This window comes from Sceloporus occidentalis, unplaced genomic scaffold (assembly GCF_023333645.1).
Source record: "Sceloporus occidentalis isolate IW3139 unplaced genomic scaffold, rSceOcc1.0.p SCAF_23, whole genome shotgun sequence".
Lineage (NCBI taxonomy): Eukaryota > Metazoa > Chordata > Lepidosauria > Squamata > Phrynosomatidae > Sceloporus > Sceloporus occidentalis.
Window position 1 is genome coordinate 7,007,553 of NW_028317003.1, and position 24,321 is coordinate 7,031,873.

The window sequence follows — 24,321 nt, forward strand, 5'->3', positions numbered from 1 at the left end:
ATTAATCTTTCATTTTATTTCATTTGTTTTGCTCACCTCAGTCCATCAGTGAAGTGAACTTGTTGGGCTAGTGAGTGCAGCCGCATAAGTGCTGTGTTTTTTTTTGATCAGCAAGCAGTGACGTTAACTGTTTTGCAAAGATTTTCTCATTTATTTTACATTTTATTTCAATTTTATTAAAAGTACCCTTAGTGTTTTGCTCACCTCAGTCCATCAGTGAAGTGAACTTGTTGGGCTAGTGAGTGCAGCAAGCAGTGAAGATAACCGTTTTGCTGTGACATTTTATTTTATTTCTAATTCTTTTCAAGAAAAATTGACTGTGACGAGCTGTACTAAGCAAAGCTTCAAGCTACTAGCTGTAGTACTAAAATAATTCTAATCTTCTTTAATCTTAATCTATAATATATTATAAATAATAATATTCTAATTCATAATCTATAATATAAGTAATTCTAATTCTAAATTCTAATTCATAATCTATATTCTTCTATCTATAATACATAATATATAAGTAAATTAGTTCTAATCTATTAATATTATATAACTTAATATTAATTAATAAATCATATACTGAATCTGATTTAACCTCACTTTAGCTTAGTGGGTTTGAGAGCGTCTGCCTAGAGGTAGACTTATAGTAAGGAAATATAGCTTTAGGCTAGCATAGTGGTAGGCTAAGCTCTTAGGCCCGTGTAAATTCAAATTAAAAATAAAATACTGCTAGTTATTAAATAGTTAATCTTGAGTTAATAATTTCAATAACTTTAGGATTTTGGCAGATTGCACACAGCACAGTGCAGTAGTGCATAGTTTTACTTTTTAAGCAGTAGCACTGAAGAGAACTTCCTCTAATTTTTTTGTCTTTAATTCGTTTTTCCTTTTTTTTATTTTTATTTTTTTATTTTATTTTTTATAGTTTTTTAAACACTACACTACACTACACTACACTACACTACACACACAACACAAATATTGAAATTGATCCTCCTTTTGGGACTAAGGAGGGACAAGCTCCATCTACCACCACCACCACCACCACCAGCACCACCACCAGCACCACCACCAGCTCTAAGATGCAGCCTTTGCGTCAGTCTAGTCGGCCAAGTAGGCCAAGCTCTCGCTTATCATTTGGGGAAGCATTGCTTGAAGGATCATCAAGTAAAGGAAAGGCACCAAAAGCAGGCAGTAGTAGTGCGGCTAGGCCCACAAGCTCTATGGTTTTTTACGGAAAGCCTAAAGCACCAGAAGCACGTTCAAAGTTAAAGGGTAGCACAAGTAGTACCAGCCCAGTGACTAAAAAGAAGTGCCTTTTGCCCCAAGCAGCATCTTCCCCATCCACCAGCAGCATGCAAGGTACCAAGCAGAGCCAAATTAGCAGCAAGACTCAGAGGGGTCCCAAACCAAAGCGATCTCATTCCTTTGTAGGGAAAACCACCACCACCACCACCCCCGCCTCTACCACCACTAGTGCTGCGCCTACTGTTCCCACTGGTACCGCCACGCCATGTCCTCCTAGTACCTCTAGCAAGCCACCAAGTCCTTACAAAATTTTTGTAAAGACAGTTAGAGAGAGGGCTACACATAGTGGAACTCCACCTAGCGAGGTAGCAGAGGAGCCTGAGACTGAGAGGCCAAGTGCAGAGTCTATTCTTCCTGCTCGCACTACTACTAGTCACGAGTCTCACGACGATATCAGTCTTAGCTCCAGCCTAGCAGGAATTCCATTCGATCTGGCTAAAGAAGAGCTAGACTATGAGCCAGAGGAAGTAGAGGAGATGAGTGGTCAGGAATCAGATTCCTCAGGGAGCAGTGTCCAAATGACTAGTGCACAATTTTCCCCTGAGCCTCCACCTTCTCCGCTACGATCATCACCATCACCACCACCAGCAGCAGCAGCAAAACCTAGCAAATCTAAAGCAATTAGCAGTCCCACTATGGCCAGTACTGTTACCACCAGTCCCACCACCACTAGTTCTGCCTCTGTTCATCCACCCCGAGCAGTAAGAGCAGCACCCAAGGCACACTCCAAGGCTATGCGCGCCCCAATTTGGGAGCACTTTGAAAATGTTGAAGAAGGGCGCTATGGAAAGTGCAAACATTGTGGGAAGCTAATAAGCAGAGGGAAAGTGTCTGGCCATTTTACCAGTGCTAGCATGAAGCATCACCTCAGCACTCAACGCAACGCTGTGCTATTGGGGAAAGATGCAGAGGTAAAACTTAGTGCAGGCAGCATAGCTGGTGGCCGTGGAAAAACCCCAACAGCTTCTTCTTCTGAGCCAATAGCAGCAGCAGCAGCAGCAGCAGCAACTAGTGCTGGCAGCCAGAGACCAAGGCAGGTTGGAGCACTGCATGCCCAGCCCACCCTGGAAGAATTTGGGGCATTCCACTCCAAGAGAACGATGCCCAAACAGCAGGCCAATAAAGTAACGCGACTTATTGGTCAGTTCATTGCTGTTGGAGGGGCATCCTTCTCCATGATTGAAGGGGAGCCTTTCAAACAATTGATGGCGGCTGTGGCTCCACAATACACAGTTCCGTCACGTTCCACTTTCAGCAGGAACATTGTCCCCTCGCTGTATCGGTCCTGTGTTGCAGCAGTGAAAGAGGAGCTTTCCAAGGCTGCTGGTCAGTGTGTTCATTTCACTACAGATTTGTGGAGTGCACCTAGCGCCCAGCATGCCTTTCTTTCTTTGACAGCACACTGGTGGCAGCCCGGTGTGTCTAAGGAAGTTGCTGCAGCAGGCTACCGATCATTCCTTCTCCATGCAGAAGTGATGGATGAAAAGCACACTTCCCAAAATATTCTGCATGCGATTAGGAAAATGTTTAGCCTTTGGGTGGGAGCAGAGGCGGGCACCAATGTTGAAGTTGGTTTTGTGGTAACTGACGGAGGTGCCAATATGGTGAAAGCGCTGCGAGATGGTCATATTGTTGGTGTGCGCTGTGCAGCCCACATCATCCATCTTGTAGTGAAGGCAGCAATGTCAGAAGGAACTAATGTGGCAGCAGTAGTTCTGTCCCGCTGCAGAAAGATCGCTGGGCACTTTCACCATAGTGTTAAGGCTAGCCAACTTTTGAGGGAAGAGCAAGAGAGGTCAGGTCTTCCCGTACACTGCCTACGTCAGGATGTCAGTACACGGTGGAACTCCACGTTAGACATGCTAGAGAGGATTTTGGAGCAGCAGAGGGCAATCCATAATCTTGCCTCAGAGCACAATATTGGGATTACCTCTCCATTGAATAGGGAGGATTGGACAGTGATCGCCCAGCTAGTGGCAGTCCTTAAACCATTCAGGGATGCCACAGAAAATTTAAGCTCAAACACTGCCAGTCTGGCCCAGGTAATCCCAGTGTTCTCCCATCTAGGCAGCAAGATGGATGTGTTCCTTGGAAACCGTGAGGCTGTTCAAGGTGGCACTCTACATCCTGACGTAGCAGCCATAGTCAGGAAGCTGAAGGATCTGCTAAAAGTACACCTTCGCAAGCGAATGGAAGAGAGTCCCGAAATGATGCTAGCGTGCCTTTGTGATCCAAGAATTAAGGGAAAGCTAGCTTTGAAATTCAATGTTCTCAGTAGCTACCGGGAGCAATTGGTCAACAAGGTGCGTGACTGGCAGCGTAAAATGGGAATGCTGTCCGAGGAGGGTGAGGTGCAGGAGGAGGAAGAGATGATGTGGTCTGCTACCCCTAGCAGCAGCATCAGCAGCAGTGCCACAAGCAGCACAACACAGCTGAGTGGAGCAGCTGCGTTTTGGGAAGAGGCACTTGGCAGTATAGTTGGACCATCTGACAGAGCTAGCAGCAGAAAGGAGAGTAGTGCTGCTGAAATGGTCAAACTTTACCTCTGTGAAGTTCCTTCTGCTCCTAATGTTGATCCTCTTAGCTACTGGGATGAAAAGAAGAGTGTGTGGCCTGCACTCTCATGGGTTGCGCAGCAGCTTCTATCATGTCCGCCAACCACAGTTCAAAGTGAGCGCGTGTTTTCTATGACTGGAAACATACTGAGTCCACAGCGCTCACGCATGGCACCTCATCTGATGGAGCAGATTGCCTTTCTTAAATTCAATCTGCCCAAATTGGGTTACCCAGCTCTTAGCTTGGAAAGTTAAATTTTTTCTCTCTAATGTTTAAGGTAGTTTCTCCCCCTGGTTGCACTTGCTGCGGTGTGGCAATGCCTGCTACCTCCGCTGGTGTAGCCAATTTACGCTAGGGCCTAGTGTCTGAGCTCTGTAAGTCCGCTCCCAAACGCCTAGGACTGACAGTCTTTGGATGCTTTGCCCTGGGGTGAAACAGGTGAGTGGGTCGTCAATTGCCCACTCATTCACCTTTTTCCGTTTCCAACGCTGCTGCTGGTGGTGGTGCCAGTATCTTTTGCCAGTTCGCTTCCTGGCTGAAATCATGCCTCAGATGTCCCTAATGGAAAGGGTAGTTTCTCCCCCCTGGTTGCACTTGCTGCGGTGTGGCAACGCCTGCTACCTCCGCCGGTGTAGCTAGCTTATGCTAGGGCCTTGTGTCTGAGTTCTGTAGGTCTGCTCCCAAACGCCAAGGACTGACAGTGCTTGGATGCTTTGCCCTGGGGTGAAACAGGTGAGTGGGTCGCCAATTGCCCACTCATTCGCCTTTCCCATTTTTCAATGCTGCTGCTGGTGGTGGTGGTGGTGCCAGCATCTCTTCTCTGCCAGTTCGCTTCCTGGCTAGAGTCATGCCCAAAATGTCCCTAGTGGTAAGGGCAGTTTCTCCCCTCTGGCTGCGTCTGTTTGCGGTGTGGCAACGCCTGCTACCTCCGCCGGAGTGGCCAGCTTACGCTAGGGCCTTGTGTCTGAGCTCTGGAAGTCTGCTGCCAAACGTCTAAGACTGACAGTGTTTGGGTGCTTTGCCCTGGGGTGAAACAGGTGAGTGGGTCGCCAATTGCCCACTCATTCGCCTTTCCCAATTCTGCTGCTGCTGCTGGTGGTGGTGCCAGTGTCTCTTCGATGCCAGTTCGCTTCCTGGCTAGTGTCATGAATCAAATGTCCCTAATGGTAAGGGCAGTTTCTCCCCCCTGGCTGCCTCTGTCTGCGGTGTGGCAACGCCTGCTACCTCCGCCGGAGTGGCCAGCTTACGCTAGGGCCTTGTGTCTGAGCTCTGGAAGTCTGCTGCCAAACGTCTAAGACTGACAGTGTTTGGGTGCTTTGCCCTGGGGTGAAACAGGTGAGTGGGTCGCCAATTGCCCACTCATTCGCCTTTTCAATGCTGCTGCTGGTGGTGGTGCCAGCATCTCTTCTCTGCCAGTTCGCTTCCTGGCTAGAGTCATGCCCAAAATGTCCCTAATGGTAAGGGCAGTTTCTCCCCCCTGGCTGCCTCTGTTTGCGGTGTGGCAACGCCTGCTACCTCCGCCGGAGTGGCCAGCTTACGCTAGGGCCTTGTGTCTGAGCTCTGGAAGTCTGCTGCCAAACGTCTAAGACTGACAGTGTTTGGGTGCTTTGCCCTGGGGTGAAACAGGTGAGTGGGTCGCCAATTGCCCACTCATTCGCCTTTTCAATGCTGCTGCTGGTGGTGGTGCCAGCATCTCTTCTCTGCCAGTTCGCTTCCTGGCTAGTGTCATGCCTCAAATGTCCCTAATTGTAAGGGCAGTTTCTCCCCCCTGGCTGCCTCTGTCTGCGGTGTGGCAACGCCTGCTACCTCCGCCGGAGTGGCCAGCTTACGCTAGGGCCTTGTGTCTGAGCTCTGGAAGTCTGCTGCCAAACGTCTAAGACTGACAGTGTTTGGGTGCTTTGCCCTGGGGTGAAACAGGTGAGCGGGTCGCCAATTGCCCTCTCATTCGCCTTTCCAATTTTTCAATGCTGCTGGTGGTGGTGGTGGTGGTGGTGGTGCCAGCATCTCTTCTCTGCCAGTTCGCTTCCTGGCTAGAGTCATGCCCAAAATGTCCCTAATTGTAAGGGCAGTTTCTCCCCCCTGGCTGCCTCTGTCTGCGGTGTGGCAACGCCTGCTACCTCCGCCGGAGTGGCCAGCTTACGCTAGGGCCTTGTGTCTGAGCTCTGGAAGTCTGCTGCCAAACGTCTAAGACTGACAGTGTTTGGGTGCTTTGCCCTGGGGTGAAACAGGTGAGTGGGTCGCCAATTGCCCACTCATTCGCCTTTTCAATGCTGCTGCTGGTGGTGGTGCCAGCATCTCTTCTCTGCTAGTTCGCTTCCTGGCTAGAGTCATGCCCAAAATGTCCCTAATGGTAAGGGCAGTTTCTCCCCCCTGGCTGCCTCTGTTTGCGGTGTGGCAACGCCTGCTACCTCCGCCGGAGTGGCCAGCTTACGCTAGGGCCTTGTGTCTGAGCTCTGGAAGTCTGCTGCCAAACGTCTAAGACTGACAGTGTTTGGGTGCTTTGCCCTGGGGTGAAACAGGTGAGCGGGTCGCCAATTGCCCACTCATTTGCCTTTCCCATTTCCTTTTCCATTTCATTATTTTCCTTCTGATACACAACCAACCAAACATAACACACACAATAACACATATAACACATATAACACACAGTGACATCACACATAACACACATACACACACACTTACATTGCACAAAACACAAGGACCTTTTCCTTGTTATTTGCCCTGGCCTTCACTCACTAATAGCATTACATTAACACTATAACTCACACTTCACCCTATAACATTTTTCCATCCACATACCTGCCAACAGACCCAACTTTTTCAGGGACAGTCCTGCTTTTTTCCAGTCCTGTCCCATCTAATTTAGCTAAACTAGGTATGCAAAATGCAAATACACATAGGTAGTTATAGCTCGGTAGGTAACGCTACTATAAACATTTAATAAATATAACCAAGTACTAAATAATAAATCTAACTTTAAAATACATTTAAATAAACCCCTATTTTTTTTAAAAAAAAAACATTAAAATTAAATTATTATTATTTAGACATAATCCATCTTTAACCAAACCAGTGCACTGCTACTAATCTTAAACATAACCGTACATTAACCCTAAGCTATTTTTTAGTTCTTGTCCAACATTTTTCCATCAGCATACCTGCCAACACACCCAAGATTTTGGTGGACAGTCCTGCTATTTTCCAGTCCTGTCCAATAAGTAAGTTGGGTTGTTGCAAAGTATGCCATTGTAAATAGGTAGCAAATGTTAGGCATGTAAAGTGGTCCAAAATCAATTTAAAAATGTAAAATATTCCCTATTCTTTTATTAAACATCTATGGACAGTACACCTCGGTATGTGTGTGCAACTCTATTGGTCGTTTCGGCAGGGGGCTCGCCTGCCATCAACGAATGAAGTGCATTCTGCAGTTCTGCAATTCACTCGTTGATGCCAGACCAGCCCCCTGCCGAAACGACCAATAGAGCTGCACACACGTACCTTCACGGCAGCTGCTGCTGCTGTGATGTGTTATTAACCCCGTATTAACCCCTGCTAGGCAACCAGGAGGAAAACGAAGATTAAACGAGCACGAAGAATGTCCGCGAATATTCGCCCGAAGAGAAGACAGGAACGGGCGAATATTCGCGGAATACGAAGATTTTTTTTTCCCCGAAGACGAGCACGAAGACGAACACGAAGAGCCCCCTGGTGCCCAAGTCTACAAATTAATGTCAAGTGTTTAGGCATTTTATTACTTTTCAACAGGGAATATACAATGATGAAGCTTATATGAAACGACTAAAGTTTAATAGCAATTACCTCAACTTAACTAATATCGTCATAGCATACAATGTAAAGAACACAAAAAGTCAGACTGGAGCAGGTGATACGGTTTTGCAAGAGCCAGCCCGAGTTAGCAGATCCAGCCCAAACTCCTCTTTGAATTTAGAATTTTCGCTATTTTTCCAAAAGCTAGGAATGGGATCTGGCTTATCTCCAGAATGGCTTGTGTAGCTCCACATCTTAGCTGCCATTAACATGAACAGAAAGCATATCATGACATCAGGGTCAGCCCAAGACATAATGCGGCCTGGGGCGAAGTTTAAAATGCCGCCCCCCCCCCATTATCTACCCTTCCTCTCCCTCCCTATTAACTACCCTTCCTTTCCCTCCCTATTATCTACCCTCCCCCCCCTTTGTACTTACCTTTCAGCAGTCCTGCGGCAAGTCTCCCTGCTCGGTCTCGGTGCCGGCTTGTAATGCTGAACACCGGAAATGACGTCATCTTCCGGCGCTCAGCATTACAAGCCAGCACCGAGACCGAGCTAGAGGGCTCGCAGAGGAGAGAGAGAGAGGGGCGCCGAGCGGGTACTGACAACTTGGTAAGCAAAAACCACTCGGCGCCCCTCTCTCTCTTCCGCTTTTAAAAAAAAGGGCTTGAAAAGTGCCGCCTGGAGCAATTGCCCCACTCTGCTCCATGGTAGGGCCGGCCCTGCATGACATGATGCCTAAAACAAGCTTCATGTTAATAAAACCCTTTATCAGTTTTGTCAAAATCATAGGAACCATTCCACAACAAGTAAAAGGGCTTACTAATAAAACAAGGCCTTTTAAACCTAACAACAGTGTGACAAGAATACAGCGCTTAATTTGTGAACAAAAAAAACCCACCAAAAGTTTATTAATATATGTGAAAAATATATATTTTCAGTCATAGTTACCAACCATATACAGAGCAGGAAAAGGGACTTTTAAGGATGGGTAACAACCAGTATAAAACAAAGCAGTTAGTCCTAAAAATCAGAAACTCCCTAGAGAATAGGGAGAACCTATAAAAGCAATCAAAGTAAAACCGATAAAAATCTCTATTCAAAGTGGCTCTTAATAAACGGATAAAAAGGAAATACTCACCACTGAGAGAATACTGCCTGGCCAGGACGTTACCTTAGGTACGCCTCTGCCTAGATGTGGTAGATCTACAACCTCCATGATGCTCAATTAGCCTATGGCTTACATCATGGTAGTTGTAGTTTCAAAACATCTAGGGAGCTACCTGTTGGCTACCCTGCTATGCATTGATTTAAATCATGTATGGATCTTTTTTGTTCTCCTTTAGAAGTATTTACATGCAGTCCCTACATTGTGTGGGACTGGACTAGATAGAACGAGCTCAGTGCATTGTCTGTCAGATGTGGTTTGGTCTGCTATATTACTGAGATATTTAGCTAGAACTTGTTAGCTGTCTTCCGACATAAAGCGTGAACTTTAGGTACACAACAAAAGTTTCTATTTTCTACACATGCTAAAGATGAATCGTTCTTTACTTAGCTCATAAATCAAAAAGAATGGTAATTGAGTCAATTAAGCCAGCTAAACCTCATACATTAAGTGAAAGCTGCAGTATTACCCAGAACTACACTATGGTATATTAAAGTAGTATAAGAGCTATAATAACTGCTAAGACTCTCACGTTTATTCAACTGAGGGCCCATGGTGGTAGAACTCATTAAGAGCTTTTCTCAGAGCAACAAAATCATTGATATTCATTGCACTTTGGTGGACAATAAAAAAAAAATCCCTAAGCATACGCAAAGGGCTGGCTTCGTTTCTCCATTCTTGTTGTAATGAACATTTGAGACAAAATCAGAGTACACGTTTTCATTTAACGATCTCTATAAATATTATTAATACTTTAATAAAGACATGATAAAAGAAACATAATATAATCATTACTGAAAAACAATTATGCAGCTTCCTCTATATGCAATAGCCCTTGCACTTGTTATTGACTGTATAGACTATAAAGCTGTGAAGGGAGTTTAGTTCCAACACCAGCAATACAGTCTTTTTTTGGGGGGGGGCTTTACAAACATTTGCCTCTGGTGAGTTCTTCCGGGTTTTAAATTGTTAGGTTTGGTGCAGCATCCATATTTTAGTATGTATATTAGTATGTATGCAGTACGAAAACATGGATCCTCCACCAAACCTACCAATTTCAAACCGAGTGAACACACCAGAGGAAAATGTTTGTAAAGTCCCCCCAAAAAGACTGTATTGCTGATGTTGGAACATCACGTTCAAGGAACCCCTAATATTTCTGGGGTCGTATATCTAGAGCAGCGCTATAAACGTTCTGGGTCGATGGGATTGTTGGGAGTTGTGGTTCTGCATACACCAGAGGGCCACTGCCTGCCTGAACTTGTTGCAGAAGTAACTGCTGTACTGTTTTATATTAGTTTTCAATATACTAGTGTCCTAGTGCCAATACAAATTAAAGGGCGTTCTGCATTCCTAATTTTGCATGCAATGGGAGCTGCTCAGCTCTCTCTGCCTTGAATTATAACTGAAGATCGAACGGCTTTCATCTCATGGGACAAACTGCATGGTTATTAGGGCCGAGCCTAGACATAGCACTTACTGCCTTACTAAGTCAATAACTGAACATTGTTAATGGGGCTGTAAAGTCTTCAATCTATCCTATCTTTTATACTAGAAAAAAATGTATCGCATTAAAACAAAGGTTGCCAAGATTAAAGTCGTTTGCCAGGACTGATTAAACTGTGCATAGCGAGGTATATAACACAGCCTTGCTTGTTATTCATGCTGTTACATAGTTGCTGTGTTTGAAGATACATCCAGTAATAAAGTTTCACCTAAGTAATGTTATTAAAATGTTAAAATGCAGTAAAGTAATTCAAGAAAGCTTTGGAATAATAATAATACTAATAATAATAAAGCTATCCTATCAGTAACAGTGATTCTAAAAAGGGAAGACTAGGTGGTCCAATTTGTTCCTGTCATCACTATCTATCATCTATCTATCTATCTATCCATCCATCTATCTATCATCGACGGAACGATCTATAGAACTACAAATTTTGCTTTAGTGGTAGCAATACATTCCTTTCTATTTCAAAGGTGGCTGTCTGATTTTGCTCCTGACATACATTCATGTCCTAATTTATCACAAGATAGACTAGATATACACTCAGAGTGCCATTCTTATGGGTACAGTGGAAGGCAAGTGTTGGCGTGAAACCGTTAACTTGCCTAGTTCCGTAGTGCCCACATGCTTTAACAAACCCTGAATACTGAATAATATTTAGCATGTCTATATTTTCCGGCCTCGACCATTTCCCCTATTTCTCGCCAGCAAGCCATTGTTGGAGGGGACATCCGAGCTAGCTGTGCCTTAGTAGCAGCTAAAGTTTCTGATGCGTGAGTACAAGGTACAGGAAGAACTATCACGAAAACTATCTAAACTAAAAACACCAGTTTGATAACATATTATCAAGGCTTCGTTGTCGGTTTGCTGATATGTACAGTATGTAAATATAAATTTACATAGCCCATTAATGAGCTAAGGTTGTAAGAGTTTATATGACTCTGACCTGCTTATTTGCATGTTACTTCAGTATATTTCTTTATAGTTTGCCTAATTGCTCTTCAGTTGATGTTCACACCATTAAATGAACCTTGACTGGTGTGGACATTCTATGCACATGCATGGAAATTGTTCCCATTGATTTCAATGACAGCACTTTCCTGCCACTCATTGGCCAATCACTGGCAAGAATTGCTAGACAATAGAAGAAGGAGACAGCTGGAGAGCGGTAAGTCCTTTATTTATTTATTTATTTATTTTAAATGCATATTAAAGTACTAACAGGGTATATGCATTCTACTTTAGTGGGAGCATCAGGAACACTTAAACTGTCCCTTTAAGAGTGACGTTTGATGCAAGTGCAAGTAAAATATAAGGACGCTAGCAGAGGACGCAGTAGTGATATTTCTCTTTCTGTTGGATCATTGCGCTTTAAGTTCATGGTAGCGATATAAGGCAATATGACCTTTACTTTGGCTTACAGTGTTGGTGAGAACAGTGTATTTATGTAAATGAAAAAATGAAAAATCATCAAATTGGCCTAAGATTGATATTGGCATGATAACCATTAAGTGTATTTCCCCTGTTGTATTCTGTAATCCTACAGCATCATTTTGCTGAGAATTTCCCAGAACTTCTTCATTTGGGAACAAATGTCACTTGGAAGTATCCTTTGATTTATAGGCATTTTATTCAGGACAAGTTGGAAGAGGAGCTCCTAATTTAGCTTCATTTCGTCTCACGGGAACAGCCGGATGCCCCAAGTTCCATAGAGTTTTAGCTAGCTAAAGATTTGTTTTTTGGCAACGGATTTTCATTTCTAGGTGTCCTCTAAACAGTGAATTATAAATTACCTTAATTGCTTTTAACCATAGTTTGACTTGCTGAGCTGGTTTACCTATAAGGTATAATAAATAACCCTACTTTATTGTGTGTGTACAACACATAACGGAGAAACACAACTTGCCTTTGATATCACAAAAAGTATCACAAGTACTTGTTAATGCAGCATTTATACACATTTTCTGTTCTCAGCACTTTGTTGTGTCTGCAATGTTAATTGTGAGCTCATCTAAGCAGAGCCTCCCAACCCCCGCATCTGTGTACACAATCACTGGTAACTAAAGTGTTTATGGGTGTCTCAGCTTGCTCTGCGTTGCTTGAACTACAAATGATGTTGACACTATATAAGTATTACAATGGTTTTGCTCGAGAATAGGAAACCTAGCACGCAAGTCCAAAGTGATCCCAGAGAGGCAAGGAACTTTAAGTCTCTCCAATAAATGAATATCCCGTTGCCAATTTCTTAGGTCAATGATTATTTCCATGTATATATCCAGTAACGTAGATGAAAGAAAGACGCTTAAGTGAAATTATATCCAAAAAAAGTGTGTTGTTTTTCCCCAATATCGGTTTATAATTTAGTGATTTTTCTTTAAATACTTCCTCCTATGTTGAGGCAGCCATCTTGGTTTTTTGTTTTTGTTTTAGACATGTTATTTAAAGTTAAGTATTGTAGAAACAGGCATATCTTTCTAAAATATAACCAGTGCCACTGATTATACAATACACAGCGCAACAAAAAAGTAAATTGTGTATTCCTAATCTGAGATTATAGCTCTCGTGTTACATCAGCTCTGGTTGAAAAAAAATAACAAGATGACTGTAAACGTATTTGGCTGGCTTTATTCAGATGTCTGGAAATCACATGTACAGACTATGTCCTGGGACTTGAGCCATTTCATAAATGTATTTCGACCTAAATTACATTTATTTATTTTACAGAACAGTTCCAGCTATCTATTACTAAATTATAAGGCACAGCTGTTTTAAAGGGATAGCCTATTTTCCCATAGAGCCCCACTTTTTAAGCACTTTAATATTATTATCTTTTATTTAAATATAGTGCCAACAATGTTATGGAGAACTTCATAAAAAACATATATTCAAGGGGTATGACAAGACTACATTAGGAAAAGAGGGCCCTGCTTACAATTGATATGCATTCTTTAGCTATAAACGCTCTGAGGTCACTTTGGAAGAAGCTGCAGCTCCAAGACTACAGCTTACTGCTCCCACACCTGTACTCCACCAGTCACCCTTAAAGCAGCCAAACACTGGAAAGGAAGGGCTTCAATTGAAAGCATGTACATGGAGTGGGTCACTATAATGAGGATCCAAACAAAGTTTATAGCTGTGTTTAGAGCTGCTGGAAATACTAATCAGTCCTTAGCCCCTTAAGGACAATGGGCAGTCCTAAACCCATTGAAAACAATGCATTTGTCATTGAGGGGTTAAAAATTGAACTTTTGTTGATTAAGACTACTTACAGTGTATTATGTATACTAAGGTGGAAGCAGGATTTAGGAAACGTGTCAGCTGTCCTTTTAGTTTAGTGGCATTTAGCAAAGATTTGGGCTCAATGTGGCTGTTACATTATATCTAAAATACTAACGATATAGATTTTTTACTTTTGAAGACAATTTAGATGATGGGACATAAATTCTTGAGTACTCTTAGGATGTCATTGTAACTGTTTATACAATAATATTGTAGCCTGACGTGTTATCCTCTTATATTGTTAATAAGCTAAGGCATGAGCTCCAAGACAGTTCACCTTATGCATAAATACAGTCTAATGAACATAATTGTGAAGGTTTATTTGCAATACAGTCATAATAAAGAACATTCAGTGACAAACAGCAGTTATTAAGCATGTGAATTAATGATTTGTCCTGATAATTTTCTCGGTCTTAAGTAAGCCGCAGTTTGATATTTTTAGACAGTACTTTAGTTACACTTTGATATTTTTAGACAGTACCTTAGCCACAGTTACATATTATTAGACCGTATTTGTTACTATATGACAATTAAATTAAAAAGGAAAATAAATAAATAATATGCATATCTTGTAAAAACTATAATCCTTCAAACAGAACATCTCATCATTACAGTGATGATTTTTTTCTGTAACTGTATATCAGAGTAACATAGTATTTACTATGGTGGTGGTGGCATTTATCTCCAGTGCTGCCTAGAGAGATTCATGGGCCTGGACCTGAATATTTTGATGGGCCTTTTTATGGAAACATAGAAAGTGACGACAGACGACAGACAAGAACCATTCAGCCCAACCTCTAAATACTTTCCTTAGTCCTTGGCCTTATCTTATATCTAACTTAGCCTTATGCCTATCCCGTGCCTGGTTAAATGCCTTCACTGGAATTATGCAGGGAGAAGAGACTAAACTAAAAAGAAATTAGAATGGGGGAGTAAGAGGCTACACATGGAGCACATATTATTAGTAGTGGGCACAGAGAGCCCCTAGAATTAGTAATGTCACACAGGTAGCTCTTTGAAGAAGCAGAATGTACAAGGGGCTCTTACATTTAATAATGTGACACAGGGGGACCTTAGAATAAGGAATGGGTACAGGGATCCGCTATGATTAATAATAGGACATAGGAAGCCCCTACAATTTAGGACACAGGACACAGGGAACCCTCAAAATAAACAGTAGCTATAGGGAGCCCCTGGGATTAGTAATAGGACACATGGAACTCTAGAATACGTCAATGGACACAGGGAGCCTCAAAATGAACAGTGTTTTAATATTAGTAGCTTCTGGAACTAGTACTGGGGCGCAGATAACCCCTAGAATTAGTAGTGAGGTACTGATCAGTTTAATGGATTTACTACAATAATGAGAGCTAAGACGATCAAAACGGTTATGCACTTCCAACCTATGCATTGCACTCAAGCTATGCATAAAACAGCAGACATATGGAAACGAGGGAGCTCATGGGTAAGGAATCAAAAAAGCGACATACCTTGTGACTTTGTCTAAGGCTAAGACATGTCCATATTTTTTTTCTCGTTGTCTTTTAACGTATGTAGCATTTCGCTGTTTTCCAATCACATATTTTATGTTCTTACATTTTTATCATCTATACTTTATAATCCACCCATATAAAAATTATCATTGTCAATGCTTAATAAACACACAGTGAGTGATCCTACCACCTGTCTGCTAAAGTAATTTAAGTAGAAACAGCTACTTCAGGCGCTTTTTTTGTAGCACAAGAAAGAAAATGGGCTGGCTGTCTCAAGGACAAATGTCAAAAGACAAATGTCACAGAAGGGTACATTCATTGATTCTTTTATTACGAGGCAAAAAGTCACATTAGAAGAGTGTCTTGCGGAACAGAGGGTTGTGGGGTTAGATGCAAGTTCACAAAGAAATGCCTGCTTGATGGCATGCCATTTATACTAAGTACCCAGTCATATTTATAAAGTCTACATTTTGGCACTGCCCTCACGAAGGCTTTTCTTTTCCAATAAATATGAAGCGAATATCCTTTCATCCCATTACATACCGCAGATGCCAAGTGTTTTGAATCAGAAAGAAGAGGTTAATTGTCAGTACTGCAAAGGAAGAAAGAGTCACAAAAAGTAGCTTTGTTTTACAGATGATACCACGGGGCACAAAGTTTTAGAAATCTCTAGATCTTGTTTATCTGATCTGAACTGTTAATATGTAGACATTCCCAGAGGCAGTATGGTTATTACAGCTTTGAACTCAACCTTCAACATCTGAGAGAACAGCAAAATGTCCCCAGAGAGCCTGCCAGTCTAAACAAAGGAACAAAGGATGGGGGGCGTACAGTTAGTTGGACAAGATGTCGAAAATGCAAAGTGCTGGAGCAGATGCCATCAACTAAGTGTTAGGTGCAACGGATCCATGTCAAGTAAAAAAAAAATGTAACTTCCATAAATGTTACAATTGAATACATTAATGAAGCCACGTAATAGTGTATACAAATTAAAAGAAATCATATGTATCAGAAATCCACCAAGGGAGCAGCCAACTTAACTTCCTGTTTTCAGGATCTGCATGATTATCATGTCAATTAAATTATTATTTTTCCCGTTTTGATAATTTACTGCTCCCGTTTCATAGAAGCTAGATAAACTTTGGTAATGGGGATAATTAAAGGGACTAAATTAACTTATAAAAACTACGTGTACCTTGTGCAATTTCATTTGGAAATCAGAGCAACCGTTTTGTAAATATTTGGTTTAAATGTAAGGGACTATTTTAAGGGCGGAAGAAAAGTAAAGGACAGGTACCTCAGACGAAGGTTAAATCTGTGCCAAAATATAGCTAAACAAGCATTTTAATGAATTTCCTATCCAGTTATCTCTTTAGCCCACATTTGCAAAGGCATACACAAATCAGTGAGATCATAAACAATCTGTTATTTGGGAACAAATACTTATCCAAACTCTGAGAACAAAAGTTATTAATGGCTGTTTCCATTGCACACATATAAGGTGGGTTTTAATACATATAAATGCTATTATATAAATTATTTATTATTATTATTTATGTATTGAATCCTAAGAGGAAACTTTGGGTAGAACGGTAGAGACATTTTAATTCAAAACATTAGAGAGAGAAAAAAGGACAAGTGATAGATGTTTATAGTGCTCGATTCAATCATTGTTTATCTGAAATGTCAATTTTGCTTTTCAAAAGTTTCTTTTCAAAAATGATCCTGTCTATGAGACATAAACATTGATGGCAGATAAGAAACATTCAGCCCATCTATTCTGCCCATTTCCCAAAGTTTCTATGCATCAAACCTGCCTTTGCTTTGAAAAAAAAATATATATCTCAAAATAAATAGTAATAGAGATTTTAGGTCTTTTTTTTTTTTTTTCATGCATTGATATACTTTTATTTCAAGGCTTAAACTCTAGTACTACATATACAATTTTTTTTTTGCAAACATATTTTCAAGTAACATTTGACCCATCTGCAGGTTTTCTTGGTGTAAACACTCTTAAACCTTAATCATCTCTTGTCTTAGATGCAGGATACTCATATGTCCATCCCATGTATGTTTCAATTCTCTCACAACAATGTGAACGTTTCTGCTGTATAATATTTTTTTCATGATACAAAGTGTTGGACCATTTTAGGAAGATTATTGGGATTGCAATTTTATAATTACTTGCAGAGGTTTAATTCTAATAATTTGTATTTTCACCCTTTTGTTTCCATTTCTGTGTATGTTAAGAATGACTCGCTGCCTAGTCATCATTTAAGTGTTACTTCCCTAATCCCTTAACCTTCGTTGTGTATTGGCCATTGTTGTATGTGTGATGAGATTGATCTGGGTCTTTGGGAGACCCCTTTTTTCACCAGAGGAGCACCTCTACTATGAGAAACTGAGGGGCTACTCATCTTGTAGCCTGCTTTCACTACAAGGAAGGCTGCAACTGCAGCCAAGGAACATCTACCTACTATCAGACATCCCAACTCTCCCGGAAGTTCCAGGAGTCGCCTGCACTCTCATAGCGGCTCCATGATGCCCGCAAACCCTAAGATTGTTTTTGAGAGCGAGCGTGAGAAAGAGCTCAATTATGACTATTAAATTCTTTCTCGCGCTTGCTCTCAAAAAATATTTGTGCTCTCGTCCTCCTGTGGCTTCTGGTGCCTGTGCCCTGGTCCTCTTCTGTGGTGCGTCCTGATCGGTCTCTCTTGTTCTAACTAACCTATCAGGACGCACGCTGTGTCACTCTACCGGTGTCTCCAGAGCCCACCTACCACAGTGGCTGACCAGGACACAGGTACCAGGTGTCTGAAGACCATAATGCAAGTTTGGTGGTGGCGGTGGCGGTGGCATGTTGGGATGTTGATACTATGAAATATTCTAATACAATATTTATGTCATGTGATTTGGGGAAAACATCTCTCAACAAACAAGAGAAATTATTTTCCCTAGCTTCTACTGGACATTGAGAGAAGGGGTTGGCTTTTGGCAGCTAGGAACTATACTTTGCTCCTCTTCCATACATTTGATAACTAACTGAGGAGAGAACATGAAAGAGGCGCCCGCACCTGCTCATTGCCCTTGGCCGCTGCCAATATGAAAGGCAAGCCCTATCTCTGTCTAAATAAAGAAGCTTACAGATATGTTTTTAGTGTTACAAAGTAGTACTTTAATTCTGGTTATATCTTTTTCTTTAATATGACAAAACTGTCACGTCACCTGTACAAAGCCAGCCGCAGACAGTGACAGCAATCAATACAACACAAAGATATTATAGATTGCTTATTTAATATACCCTGTTACAGATAAAGTTAGCAAACAAGAAAAAAATATAATCCTATAACATAATTTGCTACACTGAGGAAACTCAAACTGAAGGTCATTATAAAAACTAAATAAAATCTCATGGGGCATGCTGTCTGTTGGAGGCATAGCATTTTTAATCTTTATGTCTGGATTTAACTTTTCCTGTGAGTCTTTGCATTTTAATTTCTACGTGTTTGAGCAGTTGATACCTTGTTGGGTACAATTTTATTACTCATCTGCAATTTGAATATACCTCATGCAGGTTTACCAACTGTCCTTCTTTGAGGAAAACAGCAACAAACAAACAGTTATTGAGAAAATTACCAATTTCCAAAAAAAAAAGGAAAAGGTGGAAATTAAGGTGTATAAAATTTGACAACATGCTCTTCAGCTCATGGGGCGAATTTGCATCAGCATCTGTCTTACGTTATTTGCTTTAATGCAGTCTGCACACATCATGATTAAAAGAAACTGCAATTTCCAAGTTGAAGCAAAATTATTCAACTGATACAAGAGAGGTGGTTTTTTCCGTTATTTTCTACTGCTCCCCTTCCTTTCCTCCTTTCCTTGCTTCATGTTGCCCCTTCTTTGTTCTTTTTAACCTTGCTTCCTTCCTCCCTCCTTTCTTCTTTCCTTTGTTCTTCTCTGAATTTCTTTAGTTCTTTATTTTGCTTCTTTGCTTTCATCACTTCGTTCCTTCTTTTCCTCCTTTCATTTTCTTTTCTTGCTTTGCAAATCAATCTCATCAAAATCTCGCCCCCCCTGCTCAGGTAATTCTAGTTTACATTGCTTTGTATGCTTGTCTAGTAAAATTTAATTGTTAAGACAGCATATAACATTACAGAGAGCTTCCGATTGGCATCTGATTCTTTCGCTCTCTTTAGATATTTTAGAAATGTTGAAAATATGAGATATATAAACATGACCAGTTATAGGTGCCCTGAAATAATATTATATTGTGTTTTTAATATATTTAAATTGTGTTATTTCTAAAATAATATATTTAATGTAATGTTATATAATACACTTGCAACATTGTTAGTAAAAATGGGGTGAATAATATCACGTCTTTATAATAATTCATGAGGAGGGAAATTAAATTATTTTGGAAACTAAAACTGAAAAATTGCTAAGAGAACTTCCTTCCTTAATGATACGGTATTTGTATTTATTAATTTATTTTCCATTCACATTCTATTCAGTTAAAAAATGTTTTAGGCGTTTCACCTTTTATAATGTATAATCTGTTTAGTCATTGTAATTTTCACACTCATTTAAACACTCTTTTAATCTCCTAAATACAAAATTTCTGACTGCCTACCAAAAGGTCATCATGATCAGTAAACAAATTACAGTAGTCTATAATATAGGATTATTCATCCCATTATTCATTTATTCTGGTTGCGAATGTTTTAACATATTTTACCTTTTTGTTGTGTCTTTTTTAAAATAAATCAGCTTCATTTATCTATTTCGGCGGCACAGAAGTATCTACAGCAATTACTGGCTGTCTTTCATTGGTAGAGAACATTCTGCAGGTCACTGAGAATATAACTGAAGAGAGCTACTTGGCAATTCTTTAGAGTAAGGTCAAATGGAAAAACCATGCTACTTAATAATATCTTTCAAAAAAATGCAATAATTGCTGTGTAAATTATAGCCATACCATTTACGAAATGAGTGGCACATATGTCATCAAACAGCAAACAATGATATGAATGGATGGAATGTGTCAGTATAGGTTAAAAAATATAGGAAAGATACCTCTTGACTCCACAGACAATTTGTGCTAAAAGTATTGGGAGATTAACGTCTGTAACAAACAGCACATTAAAACACTTGCCGGACTGGGGATAACAAGACGGCACTTTATGTGCGGAGCCATCAACGACCGGGACTGGTCTAGTCCAGGTATGCATGTATATAACTTATGACCAATTGGAGGAGTTTCAGAGGTTAATAAACTCTACTGATCGACCTGTGGCTGACTAAGCATTCCGGCAACTGAAGTTCAACCGGCAACTAGAGAGTCACTGGTTCATTGCAGGTCATTAAAACTGTCACCAGAACATTATTATTAATTGCTGTTTTTTGATAGCACCATCATATCCCACAGTACAATTCAGTAAAGAAAACATAACAAGCAATATATAACATAAACATTTGACTTACACACACAACAGGTACTCAAACGAGCATACAATCTAGAGGTTAATAATCAAGTATGAATAAATCTGTGTGTTGGTGCATGTATTATATCTATTGGTTTATGGAATGACTACCACTGAGAGAAATATTGAGAATTCAATTTCAGTTTACAGCCAGCCCCGGCAAGTAAGCTCCATCTATATAAAAAAGACTACCTATACCAATAGTGTAGGAAGAGGCCTGAGTAAAAGCTGCTCGCTGATGTGATGGCAATGTGGGACTTCAAAACCCAGTGTGACCATGAGTTACCTTGAACAGCACATAAACACTTAGACAAGCATTCCTCTACCACTGAATCAGCCTTCTAGAGAGCTCAGACAGCGCACTGGTGGTAAATCCAGGAGTAAACATTTCCCAGTGTCATAATAACATATATAATGGATATAATATATTTACATTACCCCGTACATACTTAATACGATTTTGCATGAGTAATTTAATGTCTCCGCAAGTGTATAGCACCCACTGAACATCTCATCTATGCCCCTTTAACAATTTTCGTATTATGCATGTGCAGTTGGGTGACAGTCTGCAGCTAAGACATAAGTCCTGTTGTGGTCCTGTCCTGAAAAACATGGGACAGTATATGTTTTACAGTATTTATGGTTATAAAATAATATTCATAGCTCACAGTTCCAATGGCCAGTATTTCGCTATATCAATTGAAGACCATGTTAACTTCTATCAACCTCTATAGTTATACAGCCAGGACATGCAATACAATATACTGTACTTTACAGAAATGTAAGCCAATGTCTTTTTTAAAACCATAGTTATTGTTAAAGTCCTTTATCCCATGACAACGGCTCCAAATGGTTGTCCAATTGAATGCAACAGTAAACATGACGCACTTTTTGAATCAAAATGCGTATTACATTAACTGATATAGTGCCAAAAATTCTGCAATGCTGTTACAGAAGATGGTCAAAATATTTAACAAAGGCAGCATGAAATTGGTAATAACCTTAACACACATTAAATCACATGGGTGCAGAAGGAGAACAGGGCCCAGCTCTGGGGAGTTTACAATCTATTGTACCATGTATTATGCCATACAGTGATTAACTAACCATAATAACATTACATTCTAAATAAATATCAAAAAGATTTGTAAAGAATGACAAATCTAAGTGTTATCCAAGTTGTATGCTATAATATATCCTTTAACATAATAAATACGCTTATCGTTTGACTAACCACTTTGTATACGATTACAGCGACCACACCATAACTAAATTTTAGTGGTTTCTTTTCTAGCCCATAATGTATAAACATATGATTAACATATTTCTAATAGACATGATCAAAGAATTTGGGTTTGCCTTAAAAAAGCAAACCGAGTGGGACCTGTTTATAGAATTCGATGTCTCTGGTGGATTCTTTACTATAAAAGCTGGTATGATAAAGTAATGTTAAAAACATTCCTACTAATATATATCCTTAAAGACAGAGCTGGGTTTTTTAATTTTTTGTACCCTTCATTTTAACATTTTGGGGTTTTAAGGCAATAAGTACAAATAGTATATTGCTATTTCAAAACCATTTTTTTTACTAAATCTGCCCCCAGTTCAATTAACACCAAAAAAACTATAGATGTTTGAAAACTAGACTATTTTTAAATGCAGGCATTTTAACCCTTTCCATGCACCAATTCTACTACTAGCCGTTGTCAAAATTTGTGGTAGTATTTTTTGTGTTTTTTTTCCATACATATTGTACTGTAGGTATGAATTTACAGCTCCTGGGATATGCCACTGCCAAACAACACATTTTGGAATATGTGTTCAGCAACAGCTCCTGTTGTTTGGGGGTACGTCAATTGTCATCAAAGGGTTAAAGCTAATTGATATCACCACAGTTATGACACTAGAGATAAAATATTTGTTATCATAAAAGAAAACCATTCGTTATAAAAACCTGATCCAATAATATTTTTGGCTGCTGTTAATTGTGACATTCCTGAAACATATATGGTTATGAATAAAAGGCTATTTTTTAAAGAGGTCTTCTCACTATAGCAACCAGCGGAATATTCAAGTCTGTAAAAATATTGTGGTTGTCATGGTGATAAGTCCAGAATCACTTTTTCATACATAGCCCACATATATTTAATATCTGTAGAAGACCTTGGTACGTTTTCTAGTTCTAAGAACAGTGCGGCACTAGGATGGTCATAAATCATCTTAGTGGCACCAGCACATTGTATCAATAAACTCTAATAAAGTCCCCTTGACTTCAATACCAGACTATTCTCGAGTATAATTTTGGTATTCTCCAAATAGTATAGCAGTCTTAACAATGCAGTCTTGCTGCCCTAGATCAAAGAAGAAACTACTAGTTAATTATTACTATGGTGTTTTAACCCAAAGCAGTACATGTCTGAATTGACAGACAGAGGCTAACAAGTTGTAAGGTACACAGATTACATTTTTACTAACTAGACAAATTCACACATTGATTATGAACCAATTCAATTCACATGCATCCAAACTGTGTTTGTAATGGTAAAACACAACTTTATCACATAACTAGGTCAACTTCAGACAAAAAATGTAAAGATATGCTCAACATGACATATGCATACTGGTAGGGATATGTTAAGTATTCATACACGGATGCCAGTATCCACGACAATGGTTAGGGAAATTATTGATGCCAATGTCGCATTTATTCAAAAAATTTACACAAAATGGAAACCAACCATGCTAATAAATAAATATAAGTAAATAGTTGAAGGTGAAGAATGGAATGGTACTGGGCAGTATATAACCAAAAAGTAAGGAACATAGTCACAGTACAAGCATAATGTGGCCAGTAAGTGACGACTCAAGCATATGCTTTTAGGGGAAATTATGTTCAGTTGCACAGGTAAATTCAAGACAGAGGGTTTAAAGCAATCTGGGTTCCTCGGCTTATCAAAGATTGTTTGTTAAGGAGAAAAGTAATTCCCCTGGAGCTACCCTATGGTTTTGTCAAGTCCATCTCTACAAGATACTGGCATGGCATATGTATGTGTTTAATATTATAAACCTCATTCATCAAAGTCTTCTGGAGGTTAAACTTAAATACTATAGCTAAATCAGATTTAGGAAATGAAACAATAATTTCCACCCAATTTTTTTTTTTTTTACTTGGATATAGTTGTGTCCCTTAATTAAATTTCACTTGGATGCCTCGAGGTTAAAATTTCATAGGACCGAATTTTACAATAACATTTTACATAGGAGTTAGTTTACAGGAACATTTCCAAGTTACCATGATAGCATAGAAAATGGAATGAAGGAAATATTTCACTGTGGGACTTAATGATAATTTTTATCACTGGCTGCTAACGGAATGCCTTGATTCAACAAAATAATCAGTATAATGGATGTGCAATCTGATAATTTAAATCACTAGATTTAAGAAATAGCTGGTTATGTATTTTTTTCATAGAAAACCATATTTGCATAATTATTGAAAAAAAACGATAGAAATAATAAACACACACATGCTTTAGTGAATTTAAACCATACTTTTTGTTATTGCTGTAAACTCAATTTAACATGTAGATGTTTTCCAAATGCCTAATACTGCATACAATTTAATACTGTTTGTAAATTCTGGCATGTTAATAAGAAGCCTTTTTCTTTGAACCAGAAGTGAAGGTATCCGATTGGAGAGTAGTCTTAAAAGTAAGACGTAATGGTGTACTATTATAAAAATGTTGAGGAAAACATCAGGCAA

General features: G+C 39.9%; 1 protein-coding gene across 3 annotated transcripts in view; it reads right to left on the reverse strand.

The window, feature by feature from the left end:
- LOC149300753 (RNA-binding motif, single-stranded-interacting protein 3-like) overlaps positions 1 to 24,321 on the reverse strand; it is a 280,512-nt gene that overhangs the window by 54,873 nt on the left and 201,318 nt on the right. Inside the window, exon 7 of one of the 3 annotated variants that reach the window (XM_089484827.1) lies at positions 10,942 to 10,949. The exons of the other annotated variants lie outside the window; for them this stretch is intronic. Within the exon in view, the coding sequence (XP_089340953.1) occupies positions 10,942 to 10,949 (8 nt within the window). The remainder of the gene's footprint in view (positions 1 to 10,941; positions 10,950 to 24,321) is intronic. 3 annotated transcript variants of the gene reach the window in all.